Genomic DNA, 15,272 nt, shown 5'->3' with positions numbered 1-15,272 from the left:
GATGCTCATACACAGCAGGTGATCGTATGCAACAGGCGCTGGTCTACAATAGATGCTTACACACAGCAGGCGTTCATATACAACAGGCGCTGGTCTACAATCGATGCTCCTACACAGTCGCTGGTCTACAATAGATGTTTATACACAGCAGGCGCTCATATACAAATATAAGCGTGAACATCAACTATATCAACATTTTTGCCTCGGGTAACAGTATTTCCCTCATGTTGACAATATGTACTGTCACACTGGAAGCCATGCAATATTTAAATAATATCATATGACCAGTGAGTTGATTAAATCAAGGAAGTGACATAAGTCAGAGAATAACTTATGATGCTTTATGGATACCGGATATTATACTATTTATTCACTGTTTAAAATGTTATGTAATGTTACTAGTTCTATTGATTTGTGTGACAGACCCTTCGATAATTTATCGAATTTTGAAAAGTATATTCATACTTTCTAGCCATTAATGATTACAACATGTTGCATGACAATGAATAAATTAACGATTTGGAACATTAATAAGAGAGAGAGAGAGAGATATTACATAATGATGAAATATTAAATCTCGATATATCCTATGTTGAAAACCTCGGAGAAATCGAATCAAGAAAAGGATGGCGTGTATTGCTAAATATTTTGTAATAATTTTCTTATTTAACATTTTTACAAGTTCTGTGTATCTTCTGGATAATGATAAACGTATCAATGATGTGAAAATCATTGAGGACCATGAAGACGCTGTAGTTGCACATGAAAAGCTTAAATATCACGAGTCGGCACAAAAAGATATACATGATGAAGGTCAGGAATATGACATTGATGAAATTGAACAGGACAACAATGATGGGCTTGGTGACATTGATGAAATTGGAGACATAAATGGAGATGAAGAAGAGGACGAGTACCAATTCCCCCCGTTAACGAGATTAGATCCTGAATACGTGGGACAAGAAGTTTACTTGGAATTAGTAGACGGCGTTAGGTTTAGACGAATAACTCGAGCGATGAAACCACCAGTTTTCGGTAAATCTTTGTATGATACTATTTCTGATTATCTTAAGATTGACAGTGACCGAAATATCTTTAAAGTTTATTGTTCATGTCAAAACATCAAATTTCATAATAATATAAGACATTGAACTTCCAACATATCAATGAAATTAAAAAAAACAAAAACACACACAATAGCTCAAAAACCGAGGACAACATTGATAATTTTTAAGCTTCAAAATGGATGAAACTTTGAATGTTAAAAAAAACCCCGAAATAATCGGACAGAAATTTGAAACCTTAAAACATCCATAATAATCGGACATGACTTTTTTTTGTCATTAGAACTAAAACCTGAATCCAAATGCAATGAAATAACACTTACTCCAAGACACGCTGGCCATTAAAGTATCTCGATATAAATCTACATGTATGTCCTTAGTAAAACTAGTTGTTTTTCTTATCGAATTCGTTATTTCTTTATAACACTGTAGTCTATCTTTACTAATCTTACATGAAGAAATACCAGGCTTCCTCTCGGATGAAGAATGCGACTACATTATTGAAGCAGCTAAGGATAATGGTCTCGAAATGAGTGCGCTGTTTGGCGAAGATGTTGAGAAACAGTTTGACGCAGATTTACCTCTAGAGAAGGTCACAAGGGTGTCACAACAGACATGGTTAGATGGGACACACATAGGTGGCGAGTTCTGGGACAGGCTTCAGACTAGGTGAGAGTATACATGGTTAGATTGGACACACATATGTGACGAGTTCTGGAACAGGCTTTAGACTAGGTGAGGATAATCATGGTAAGATTGGACACACATAGGTGACGTGTTCTGGAACAGGCTTCAGGGTAGGTGAGAATAAACATGGTTAGACTGGACACATAGGTGAAGAGTTCTGGAACAGGCTTCATACTAGGTGAGAATGGACATGGTTAGATTAGACACATAGGTAAAGAGTTCTGGATCAGGCTTCATACTAGGTGAGAATGGACATGGTTAGATTAGACACATAGGTGACGGGTTCTGGAACAGGCTTCAGACCAGGTGAGGATAAACATGGTTAGGCTGGACACACATATGTGACGAGTTCTGGAACAGGTTTCCGACTAGGTGAGGATATACTTGGTTAGATGGGACACACATAGGTGAGGAGTTATGGGGAATGCTTTGGAATAGATGAGGTGAAAAAGGTAAGATGGGACGTGCAAAGGTGAAGCGATTGGAGCAGGTTTCAGAATAGGTGAGGATACACATAAGTAGATCGGCCACACATATATAAGGATTTCTGCAACAGGCTTTATAGCAGGTGAAGACCGACATGTTAAGATGGGACGCACATAAGTGACGAGTTCTGGAGCAGGCTTCATAATAAGTGAGGTTTTACATAGTTAGATGGGTCATACATAGATGAGGAATGTTGGAATAGGCTACAGAATAGTTCAGGATAGACACAGCTAGATTGGTCATACATAGTTTTGGGGAAGGCTTTAGCCTAGGTGAGGGTTGACATGGTTAAATGGGACGCGAATATGTCAAGAGTTATGGAGCAGAGTTCAAATAATTGAGGTTTGGCAAGATTAGGCGCACATAGGTAATGACATCTTAAGCAGGCTTTAGTGTATGTGAGGTTAAACAGCATTGTTAAATAAGGCACAAAAACGTCAGGATGAGGACATCAATTAATATGAATGTTTTTAGACGGGCTGCAAAAAAGGTTTGCTCCAGTGATTTTATTCGAAAAGTTGCAAAAAGGGAAGGATAAGTTTTTCGGAAGAAGAATTGTCATCAGAAGTTTGTACAAACAATAGAAGAAAGGAAGCACACTTGGAATGTTTGGACAGGCATTTACAAATCAGAATTTCGAAACGGGGATTAAATAATTAATCTAAATAGTTTATTTCCCCATTTTAAAACACCTCTTTGCTAACGTTTCAATTATAATCCGAAAGAAAACACTTAGACAATATCTCACACATCAATAGTTCGTAGAGACAAAATGATAAACACACATTATTAAGCACATGTGTACTTTGTTCCTTACAGGATCTCAAAACTTACAGAACTCCCAATTGACATGATTCAGAGAGGAGAACCCATGCAGGTGAATATGTACATTTACTTAATCTTCAACAAAGCTATTTTGATGCATGTTAGGTCTGTTCGTGGTGCTTGTATTTGTGTATATTATACCTTACATAAATGTGTCCCTTCTTTGTATATATAAAGTCGATCGGTCCGTATATCACTGTATTCTAATAAATATCCAGTTTTATGACGTCACATGTCCATATCATATTTTTGGCCGGTCCGGACACCGCCAAAAATGTAATATGGACCGGTGACGTCATACAATTAGTAAGTGCGGCTTGCTATTATCAAAACGGCGAAAATTAGTCGAAAGTACACTTTATTAGCTTTGTTAAAAACACATCTCAAGCGCTTTAAAAGTATTGAATGGTAATATAAAATGTTCGGTATAATATAAGAAATTATTACACACCACTGAGGGCCATATGGCATTATAAGGACCGGCCAGTCAGCCCCCGAAGGTGAATGGACCTCGGCGTAATATACACTTTCGCAGCCTGACTGGCCGGTCCTTATACTGCCATATGACCCTCAGTGATGTGTAATATTTCTTATACTATTGTATCTCTATTTCACTGTCGTTTTGGCCCTTGCCTTGCGCCTCTAAACAGGTTTAGATTTTAATGTTTTCGACCACAGGTCTGTCCCTGTAGTTTCCATTATATTATTTATATCTTAGAATGTTTGCTTAAAGGCCTAGTTTAAGGAATGTTTGGCATGATAATCCCCTGCTGTGCATCTCCTGCTAATTGCACTGATGCCATAGTAGGGGCCAATATCCTCTGTGTTCGTGTATTGGCTCAGGGCCATTTAGGGTCCATTGTTTTAATACAACATCGAAAACTGCACAGCAGGATACTCAGATTGGAGATCTGATAAGCCAATTAGGTAATAAGATTAAGATCAATTAACATAGGTTGTGTTTTTTTTTTTTGGGGGGGGGGAGGGGGCGGGGGTCACTTATAGAAGGCTTAAACTAGGCCTTTAAGCTCAGAATTGATTGGTTCATAAATTTGAAAGGTGCGTTTGGATCATCAATACGAAGAATACTTCGTGATGTCCTAAAACACTTATGTAACATATAAGAACAAGAAGACCCATCTACATCATAATATGTAACCAGCATTAGTGAAGTGATAAGTGAATAGCATTTAATTAGTTTTACCTTCAATGTATATACGTTGTCAGGTTGTCAGTTACACGTGGGGTAATCACTAACATGCCCATATTGGGACTGTGAAAAAAATCAGGAAGGCGGTCATTATCATGCCCATATTGTGACTGTTGAAAAATATGACTTCTGAGGAAGGCGGTCAATATCATGCCCGTATTGTGACCTTTGAAAACTATGACTTCTGAGGAAGGTGGTCAATATTGTAACATCCGTCTCATACGTTTAAAGTTAAATAATTATTAACTGTCGATGATATGTGGTGGATCACTGCTTACACCAAGTAGTTTACCCGGTGAGCCAAAGTATATCTGTGGTGAATCACTGCTTACACCAGGCAAAGTGCCTGGTGAGCCAAGGTATATGTAGTTTAATAATGATCAGTGATGAATATTCGAAAACGCAAGTCCGTTTCTCAATTAAACGTTATTTATTCAAGTTAATCTCAACTCCACAAAGCTAAGTCAATAATTACAATTGCGGACATGTTCAGTGGACAGTTGACGAGTTGATCAATAGTTTAATAAAGTTAAGTTCAATGTAATTATAATGATTATTTATTCTTATATAATAATATGCGAGGTTCATTTACTTAATAAATGTGCGCGTTGATTTAATTATAATACGTGTCAAAAGAATATACCTCGCATGTTTGTTTTCAAGATGTTGAAAATAGTTCAAGTTTCAGAAATGTCAACTGTCCCAAGCTCGAACTTGACACTTCTTATATACCCGCAAGATGCTGCAGCAATGCTGCAAGGCTTTTGATTGGTCTGCAGGGCTGCAGCTCACATTTGCAGGTGAGAAGAAGGTGCCAAGGCTCGAGTACAATAAAACAAGTAAATATGAAAAGTCTTGCAAGACATTCATAATAATAGATACATCAATCGATCGAGAATGACAAATTGCATCCTATTCGAACACTTAATTAAACAATCTAATTATAATGAAACAAATATCTTAATGCTGCAGAAATAATATTATCATTCATCCGCAAAATAGTGTCATAGCAACAATCGAATCAAATAGTGCGCTCGCAGCATTGTAATTGTAATCTGTAACATGAGCACATTTATATAAAACATTAATAATAAAATTATGCTTGAAACAATTTAACTTTACAATTCATACAGGAAAAGTTTACTCCAATGAATAAATATCTAATAAATATTACTGCGCTGTAACCCAACAGTTAAAATGGCGGACATATTTGTGACAGTCGTGTGTACTTCAAATTTATAAACGGGTTATACAGCTTCGATTCAAGGTATACTTATGGAATTTATATCTGAATTGAAATTGTAATTATCAACATATTCATTTACTACAAGACTTCTGGAATACTCATAAAAGAAATGGAAAAACAGCGATAAGACAACAGAGTGTAAGTAAATTCGAATATCCGGACAATTGTTAAAATATAAAGGGGGTTCAACATATTACAATATCATGCCCATATTGTGACTGTGAAAAAAAATCAGGAAGGCGGTCATTATCATGTCCAGATTGTGACTGTTGAAAACTATGACTTCTGAGGAAGGTGGTCAATATCATGCCCATATTGTGACTGTGAAAAAAATGAGGAAGGCGGTCATTATCATGCCCATATTGTGACCGTTGAAAACTATGACTTCTGAGGAAGGCGGTCAATATCATGCCCGTATTGTGACTGTTGAAAACTATGACTTCTGAGGAAGGCGGTCAATATCATGCCCGTATTGTGACTGTGAAAAAAATGAGGAAGGCGGTCATTATCATGCCCATATTGTGACCGTTGAAAACTATGACTTCTGAGGAAGGCGGTCAATATCATGCCCGTATTGTGACCTTTGAAAACTATTACTTCTGAGGAAGGCGGTCATTATCATGCACATATTGTGACCGTTGAGAAATATGAGGACGGCGGTCATTATCATGCACATATTATGACCGTTGAGAAATATGAGGAAGGCGGTCATTATCATGCCCAATTTGTGACCGTTGAAAATGACTTCTGAGGAAGGTGGTCAATATCATGCCCATATTGTGACTGTGAAAAAAAATCAGGAAGGCGGTCATTATCATGCCCATATTGTGACCGTTGAAAACTATGACTTCTGAGGAAGGCGGTCAATATCATGCACATATTGTGACCGTTGAGAAATATGAGGAAGGCGGTCATTATCATGCCCGTATTGTGACCTTTGAAAACTATGACTTCTGAGGAAGGCGGTCATTATCATGCACATATTGTGACCGTTGAGAAATATGAGGAAGGCGGTCATTATCATGCACATATTATGACCGTTGAGAAATATGAGGAAGGCGGTCATTATCATGCCCAATTTGTGACCGTTGAAAACTTTGACTTCTGAGGAAGGCAGGCTCTATCATGCCCATAATGTCAGTGTTGAAAACTATGACTTCTAAGGAAGGCGGTCACATGCCCATATTGCCACTGTTGGAAACTTTGACTTCAGAGAAGAGATCACTATCATGCTCATATTGTGACCGTTGTAAACTATGATTTTTTGAGGAAGGAGATCACTATCATGCCCCTATTGACATTGTTGTAAACTATGACTTCAAAGGAGGGCGGTCACTAACATGCCCATATAGACACCGTGGAAAACTATGACTTCTGAAAAAAACGGTCACTAACATGTCCATATTGTAAACGTGGAAAACTATTTCTTCTAAGGAAGGCAGTCACTATCATGCCCATGTTGACACCATTGAAAACTAGGACTTCTGAGGATGGTGGTCACTTACATGCCCATATTGACAATGGAAATCTATGTCTTTTGAGGAATACGGTCACTTTCTTGCCAATTTTGACATCGTTGAAATATATGCCTTCTGTTTAAGGCGGTCACTATCATGCCTATATTGACACCGTTGTAAACTATGCCTTTTGTTGAAGCCGGTCATTATTATGCTATTCTTGACACCATTGAAAAGTATGAGATCTGAGGAAAGCGGTTACTAGTATCCCAATTTTGACACCGTTGAAAACTATGATGTTTGAGGAAGGCGGTCACTGATATGCCTATTTTTAGTATTTGGACACCGTTGAAAACTATGACGTTTGAGGAAGGCGGTCACTGATATGCCTATTTTTAGTATTTGGACACCGTTGAAAACTATGACGTTTGAGGAAGGCGGTCACTGATATGCCTATTTTTAGTATTTGGACACCGTTGAAAACTATGACGTTTGAGGAAGGCGGTCACTGATATGCCTATTTTTAGTATTTGGACACCGTTGAAAACTATGACGTTTGAGGAAGGCGGTCACTGATATGCCTATTTTTAGTATTTGGACACCGTTGAAAACTATGACGTTTGAGGAAGGCGGTCACTGATATGCCTATTTTTAGTATTTGGACACCGTTGAAAACTATGACGTTTGAGGAAGGCGGTCACTGATATGCCTATTTTTAGTATTTGGACACCGTTGAAAAACAAACTATGACCACCTTGGGAGGCGGTCCTTATTATGTCTATTTTCTATGATTTTTGAACAAGGATTGCTCTTGCATGTCAATATTGACACCGTTTAAATCTGTCACTTTTAAGGTAGGTCACTTTAATGCCCATTCAATTTGACGTCTGAGTTTACGTTGCCAGGTTGTCAGTTACAAGGAAGGCGGACACTACCATGCCCATATTGACACTGTTGAATACAATGACAAACCGTGTTGCATCCAGACCGGATGTGGAGAGAAGGAACTGACGCCTGAATGGAAAGAATGCTGCAGATTGTGTAGGTAAGACTAGAGCCTGCCATCGTCTCACCGAATTTTATGCTGCTAAACTAATTGAAACTGATTACTTATTTTTTATAACATGACACAGCATTTCTTTAAAGAAACATGCAGTTTTTTAAATTTTGTTCAATAGTGAATCATGACCTACAAAGGCAAGATATAGATAAAGCGAAACGCAATTGTTGATAATTCGGAATTCCTCGGCCATTTTTTTTCAAAAACAACCTCGGATGTATTTGGACGGTTTACATACTCAAAAAGTGGTACGTTTAAGTCCGCTGCAAGTAGATCGCGTAGTAATTTTATTTAGCAGTTAAATTTTGTGACTTAACTCTTGGGATTCTTAATTATGTTTGCAATAATACAATTCATTGGCAATCAATTTAAACTTAGATCAATAAATAAAACTCTAAAACATTACATTTAATTAATGATATAATTCAAAATTTTACGAACTACTTCAACTGATATACCTGCATACATCCGAGGTTGTTTTCGATAAAATGGCCGAGGAGCTCGGAATGAATTGTTGACAATACTTATTAATTGAACGACTATTATTTAAGGTACGCAACAGTGCTGTATTACTTACAGGACGTTGAAGACGGCGGGGAGACGGCGTTTCCTCTGGCCGACGCCAAAGACAAAGTTTTGGAGGTACGGACTTTATAAAATATGTTTGCTAACCTTTGACGTATTAATATGTATATGAACAATGGCAGAATATTTGTACCAGCATTGTCGGTTATATAGCATAACCGGCATGGTCTGTAGAGCATCTAGCCTGCATCTTCTGTAAAATATGATTATATATATCATGTACTTCTGGATAGAAAAATCCGACTCCGTTGGCACACATGTATACTGGTAATAAGGCTGGAAGACTTACTGACCACGCAGCGTGCCCGATGCTCGGACATTAATGCTGTGCTCCGCCCACTTACCTACCTTATAAGCATATAGGTAGTCAGTGGACCTGTTTGGAATTCCGTTGGTATTCCCAATACATTATTTGTTTCAAAGAAAATCTTTTTGCGATTTTATAGCCTCCATTGTATTCAGTTTGAGGCTGCTCTGTATTTTCAGTATATAACTAATAACTTTATTGTTTGTATTACTTTCGTAGGAGAAATTTGCCGACGACAATAATGATGACTGGCACAACCTCAGTTATAATTGCCACAATTCCTCGTTGGTGGTGAAACCCAAGAAAGGGACAGCGATCATGTGGTACAACCACTTTGTCGACACAGAGGTAGGTGGTTGTATATTTCTAGCCCATTTTTAAGTTTGTTTATCATTAGTTTAAACTTTTTTGTTTTACAACGATTGTGAAACAAGTTATTACACCATTATATTTATAATCACTCTCGTTGGCACGTTTTTACGCTAGGGTGTGGTCTTGGGTTGTGGAGGAAACCAAAGTACCCGGAGGAAACCCACTTGTCCGGCTTGGTGAACACAAACCAAACTCACATGCAACCTTGCTACAGGGGTTGTAACTTTGTTATGTTTTGTTCATTTAAGACCGATTATATCGGTGAAGCATACCTGCTATCCCATCACGGTGTTGTTTTATTCGATACATTTTAACAGTTCGTATCATGTGTTTATTTTAGACCAGCTTCCTTGGCGACGCCGACCTGCGCTCGCATCACGGGAGTTGTTATATTCGGGACGTATTAACACTAACAGTCCGTATGATTTGTTTATTTAAGACCAGTTTCCACGGCGACGCCGACCTGCGCTCGCATCACGGGAGTTGTTATATTCGGAACATATTAAAAGTTCATATGATTTGTTTATTTAAGAACAGTTTCCTCGGCGACGCCGACCTGCGCTCGCATCACGGAGTTGTTATACTCGGAAAATATTAACAGTTCGTATGATATTTTCATTTTAGACCAGCTTCCTCGGCGACGCCAACCTGTGCTCGCACCGCGGGAGTTGTTAAATTCGGAACATATTAACAGTTGGTATGATATGTTCATTTCACACCAGATACCTCGGAAATGGGATGCAGACCTGTTCTCGCATCACGGACGGTTGTGATATTTGGAACCTTGTAACAGTTCGTATCATTTGTTCATTTTAGACTGGTTATCTCGGCGAATCAGAACTACGCTCTCAAGATTACGGGGAGTTTGATTTTTTAAATATAGTAACATTACTATGACATGTTTATTTCAGACTGGTTACCTCGGCGAAGCAGACCTACGCTTGCATGATCACGGGGAGTTTGATTTTCTAAATATAGTAACATTTCTATGACATGTTCATTTCAGACTGGTTATCTCGGCGAAGCAGACCTGCGCTCGCATCATGGGGGCTGTGATATTCGGAAGGGGACGAAATGGATCGCAAACAACTGGATATCATCAGTACCATTCCAAGATCGATTTAAGCGATCATTGTTTTATACTGGGCCCTAGAAATAAATTTTGCTTGTACTGAAAACTGTAACTAAAAAAGAAAAACTAATAAAGACATGGCCATACCAATCTGTTTAGCGTCCGCGGAAGGATATACTTTTGGAATTCCAATCGATAACAGACAATACATGTTATGTGACCTTGCCGAATATTTTTTTTAAATTCCTTTTACTTTAATTCTTTCTACAGAACTTAAATGTAAACACCAAACTTCCTACCTAGTACAAGTATTCTTGGCATTTGATATCAGAAAATGATGAATTCTGTGTGATTTCCATGATCAACACACTTTTATACAAGTTTCATTTGAACTCATTTTACGTAAATATTTAACAATTGAGAATGGTCCAGAATGGAATAAGGAGGCTCAGTTGGTGTCTATATTCTACTGAGAATGTCACCCATTTAATAACCGTTTTTTTCGAGGGTTCGTAAGCTTTTATAGAATCGCTAGAAAGGTATTCATTTTTAACATCCTTTTATGATTAGTGATATTAAATTATTTAAGTGCATTTTTCTTTTCATTTGACAATTTCCTCAGATATGTCCCTGCAATACCATATGCTTTGCGCTGCTTTCTTTATTTTATAGGGCAATCTGCTTCTGCTAATTTTTGCATTTTTGGATTTGAGTAAGATTTTTTTCCAATATTAAATTTAGATATATGCACATCGTCAGAATAATCTTGTAATCGTCAATTCAAAATCGATGTATTTATGATAATTTAATATGATTTTATTTCATGTCTTAACATTTTTGCTAATACTATTTAACTTTTAATCTTATTTGAATGCATCTTTTATCTTCAAGGTTCTGTGTTCCATTATTAATATGTTATTTGATTAGCATTTTGTCAGAAAATAGCTCTGCGAGCTAGTGCTGTAATTTATGTATATCTGACGTGAAATAAAATTTTGTTTGAACTAAGGATTAATGCTGATCAATTTGGGCTAAGCAAAGGTAGAGTCCAATTCTATATCAAGAATGTGGGCCTCAAGGCCCTTCATACTTCACATGTGAATTGTTGTTAGGATTAGTAAACGTTTCAAGTAAAAAAAAATAAATCAATTTCATTCAATCCATGCATGTTCTGCAATTAATTTTCTTCAGATGACGGTTGAAGATAATCGAACTAATAAACGAAGGAATTGACTAGTGCATATGTAACATTTCATTTTAGTATATTGAAGTCCATACCTGTGGTTCTTGCGGCTTTTTAATGAACCAGGGCCTTGGAAGTAGTTTCTATCTATGAGTTTTATGTCACAGTCAAAACTCACTATGTCAAGCTTTGTTATCTCGCTGTTCCCGTTATGCCGAATTTTTTTTCTAATACTTTGGCTTAAGTAAGACATGTTCGTATTTCGGTTATATCGAATGTTTATTATCTCGAAGTATTTTTCGCGGTCCCAAAGACTTCGACATGTCAAACCAAATGTATCTTAAGAAGTGAAATAGTCCTTATCTATTCTAAGTTTAGTTCAAAGACGAACATTTGAATAAGTAAGTAAATTATGGAAGAGAGATCCCGTGGACGGTAACCCCCCCCCCCCCCCCCCCAATAAAAGCAGTCTCAGATTTGCTGAGAATGTTTTAAGTATGACATAGAACGTCCAGTAGTGAAGAAAGTACCAGTAACAACGTCACCTAACGTCTTAGGAATATGCCACCTAATGAGTCTTCAGAAAGAGTGTGACATAACGAGTCATAAGGAATAACGCCACCTAACGACAATTAAGGAATAGCGCCACCTAGCGACTCTTAAGGAATGAAACGAGTCTTAAGGGAAAGCACCACCTAACGACTCTTAAGAAATCTAACGAGTCCGAAGGGAAAGCGCCACCTAACGAGTCTGTGGAATAGCGCCACCTAACGACTCTTAAGGAATAGCGCACCTAACGACTCTTAAGGAATAGCGTCACCTAACGACTCTTAAGGAATAGCGCCACCTAACGACTCTTAAGGAATAGCGCCACCTAACGAGTCTTAAGAAATGAAACGGGTCTTAAGGGATAGCGCCACCTAACGAGTCTTAAGAAATAACGACACCTAACGACTCTTAGGAAATAGCGCCCCCTAACGACTCTTAAGGAATAGCGCCACCTAACGACTCTTTAGAAATGAAACGAGTCTTAAGGAATAGCGCCACCTAACGAGTCTTAAGAAATAACGCCACCTAACGACTCTTAAGGAATAGCGCCACCTAACGACTCTTAAGGAATAGCGCCACCTAACGACTCTTAAGGAATAGCGCCACCTAGCGACTCTTAATGAAAAGCGCCACCTAACGACTCTTAAGGAATAGCGCCACCTAACGAGTCTTAAGAAATGAAACGAGTCTTAAGGGATAGCGCCACCTAACGAGTCTTAAGAAAAAACGCCACCTAACGACTCTTAAGAAATAGCGCCACCTAACGACTCTTAAGGAATAGCGCCATCTAACGACTCTTAAGAAATGAAACGAGTCTTAAGAAATAACGCCACCTAACGACTCTTAAGAAATCTAACGAGTCCTAAGGGATAGCGCCACCTAACGAGTCTGAGGAATAGTGCCACCTAACGACTCTTAAGGAATAGCGCCACCTAACGACACTTAAGAAATAACGCCACCTAACGACTCTTAAGGAATAGCGCCACCTGACGAGTTTTAAGAAATGAAACGAGTCTTAAGGGATAGCGCCACATAATGAGTCTTAAGAAATAACGCCACCTAACGACTCTTAAGAAAAAGCGCCACCTAACGACTCTTAAGGAATAGCGCCACCTAACGACTCTTTAGAAATCTAACGAGTCCTAAGGGATAGCGCCACCTAACGAGTCTGAGGAATAGCGCCACCTAACGTGTCTTAAAATATAAGGCCACCAAACGAGTCTGAAGGAAAAGCGCCGCCTAACGAGTCTTAAGGAAAAGCGCCACCTAACGAGTCTTAAGGAATAGTGCCACTCAAGGAGTCTTTAGGAAAACGCCACTTATTGAGTCTTATGGAAGAGTGCTCCTAACGAGTCTTGAGAAAAACGCTACCTAACGAGTCTTAAGGAAAACGCCACTTATTGAGTCTAAAGGAATAGTGCCACCCGACGAGTCTTAAGGAATACGTATCCTATTGAGTCTTAAGGAATAACGCCACCCAACGAGTCTTTAGGAAAGCGCCACCTATTGTGTCGTAAGGAATAACGCCACCCAATGGGTCTTAAGGAAAACGCCACCTATTGTGTCTTAAGGAATAACGCCACCTAACGAGTCGGAATAAAAACACCACCTAACGGGTCTTAAGGAAAACGCCACCCAACGGGTCTTAAGGAAAACGCCACCTATTGTGTCTAAAGACATCACGCCACCCAACGAGTCTTAAGGAAAACGCCACCTATTGATTCTTAAGGAATAACGCCACCTAACGAGTCTTAAGGAATACCGCTACCTAACGATTCTTAAGGAATAACACCACATAATGAGTCTTAAAGAATAACGCCACCAAACGAGTCTTAAGGAATAACGTCATCTAACGAGTCTTGAGGAATAACGCCACCTTACAAGTCTTAAGAAATAAGGCCACCTAACGAGACTTAAGGAATAACACCACCTAACGAGTCTTAAGGAATAACGCCACTTAACGAGTCTTAAAGAATAACCCAACCTAACGAGTCTTAAGGAATAACGTCATCTAACGAGTCTTGAGGAATAACGCCACCTTACGAGTCTTAAGGAATAACACCATCTAACGAGTCTTAAGGAATAACGTCATCTAACGAGTCTTGAGGAATAACGCCACCTTACGAATCTTAAGGAATAACACCACCTAACGAGTCTTAAGGAATAACGCCACGTAACGAGTGTTAAGGAATAACGCCACTTAACGAGTCTTAAGGAATAACGCCACCTAACGAGTCTAAAGGAATAACGCCAACTAACGAGTCTTAAGTAATAACGTCATCTAACGAGTCTTCAGGAATAACACCACCTAACGAGTCTTAAGGAATAACGCCAACTAACGAGTCTTAAGGAATAACGCCAACTAACGAGTCTTAAGGAATAACTCCAACTAACGAGTCTTAAGGAATAACGCCAACTAACGAGTATAAAGGAATAACACCACTTAACGAGTCTAAAGGAATAACGTCACCTAATGAGTCTAAAGGAATGTCACCACCTAACGAGTCTTTAGGAATAGCGCAATCGAACGAAACTTAAGAAATAACACCACCTAACGAGCCTTTAGGATTAGAGCAATCGAACGAATCTTAAGAAATAACACCACCTTACGAGTCTTTAGGTAAAGTGCCACCTAACGAGTCTTAAGGTAAATTGCCACCTAACAGGACTTACGGAATATCGCCACCTTACAAGTCTTTAGGAAAACTACCACCTCACGAGTCTTAAAGACTAACGCCACAGTTATATATGGGAAATTATGATAGGACGCGGTTTCGACGTCCGTTATTTCGTCGACTTCGGTGTGTAAACGCGTATTATTGCATAAAATAAGTGTTTTCGATCCGTTATTGGGGGTTGTTAGCGAGCTAAATCAGTTAAACTTTTTGACTTAACTCTTGGAAATCTTAATTATGTTTGCAACAATACAATTCTCTGGCAATCAGTTTAAATTCGATCCATAAATACAACTCTAAAACACTACATTGAATTAATGATATAATTGAAAAATGTACGAACTTCTTCATGTACCGGCATACAACAGAGGTTGTTTTCGATAAAAATGGCCGAGGAGTTCCGAACGTTGAATATGATGCGGCTATTCATCAATCTGTCCATCCCCATGTTTTGAGGTTTATCTTAAAGGGACACAATATAGGTTAACACTTAA

General features: G+C 38.5%; 1 protein-coding gene across 1 annotated transcript; it reads left to right on the top strand.

Annotated features, from left to right (window-relative positions):
* Positions 1-502: 502 nt before the first annotated feature.
* Positions 503-11,380, top strand: LOC128244617 (transmembrane prolyl 4-hydroxylase-like). Its single transcript, XM_052962628.1, has 7 exons — positions 503-1,035; positions 1,523-1,733; positions 3,057-3,114; positions 7,881-8,020; positions 8,587-8,677; positions 9,147-9,275; positions 10,306-11,380. Exons 1-7 carry the CDS (start codon positions 627-629, stop codon positions 10,450-10,452), a joined length of 1,185 nt encoding a protein of 394 aa, XP_052818588.1. The 5' UTR covers positions 503-626; the 3' UTR covers positions 10,453-11,380.
* The last annotated feature ends 3,892 nt before the right edge of the window (positions 11,381-15,272 follow it).

The sequence above is a fragment of the Mya arenaria genome, chromosome 8, assembly GCF_026914265.1.
Source record: "Mya arenaria isolate MELC-2E11 chromosome 8, ASM2691426v1".
NCBI lineage: Eukaryota > Metazoa > Mollusca > Bivalvia > Myida > Myidae > Mya > Mya arenaria.
Note: the sequence above shows the minus strand (reverse complement) of the source record. Positions and strands in the feature narration are given on the sequence as shown.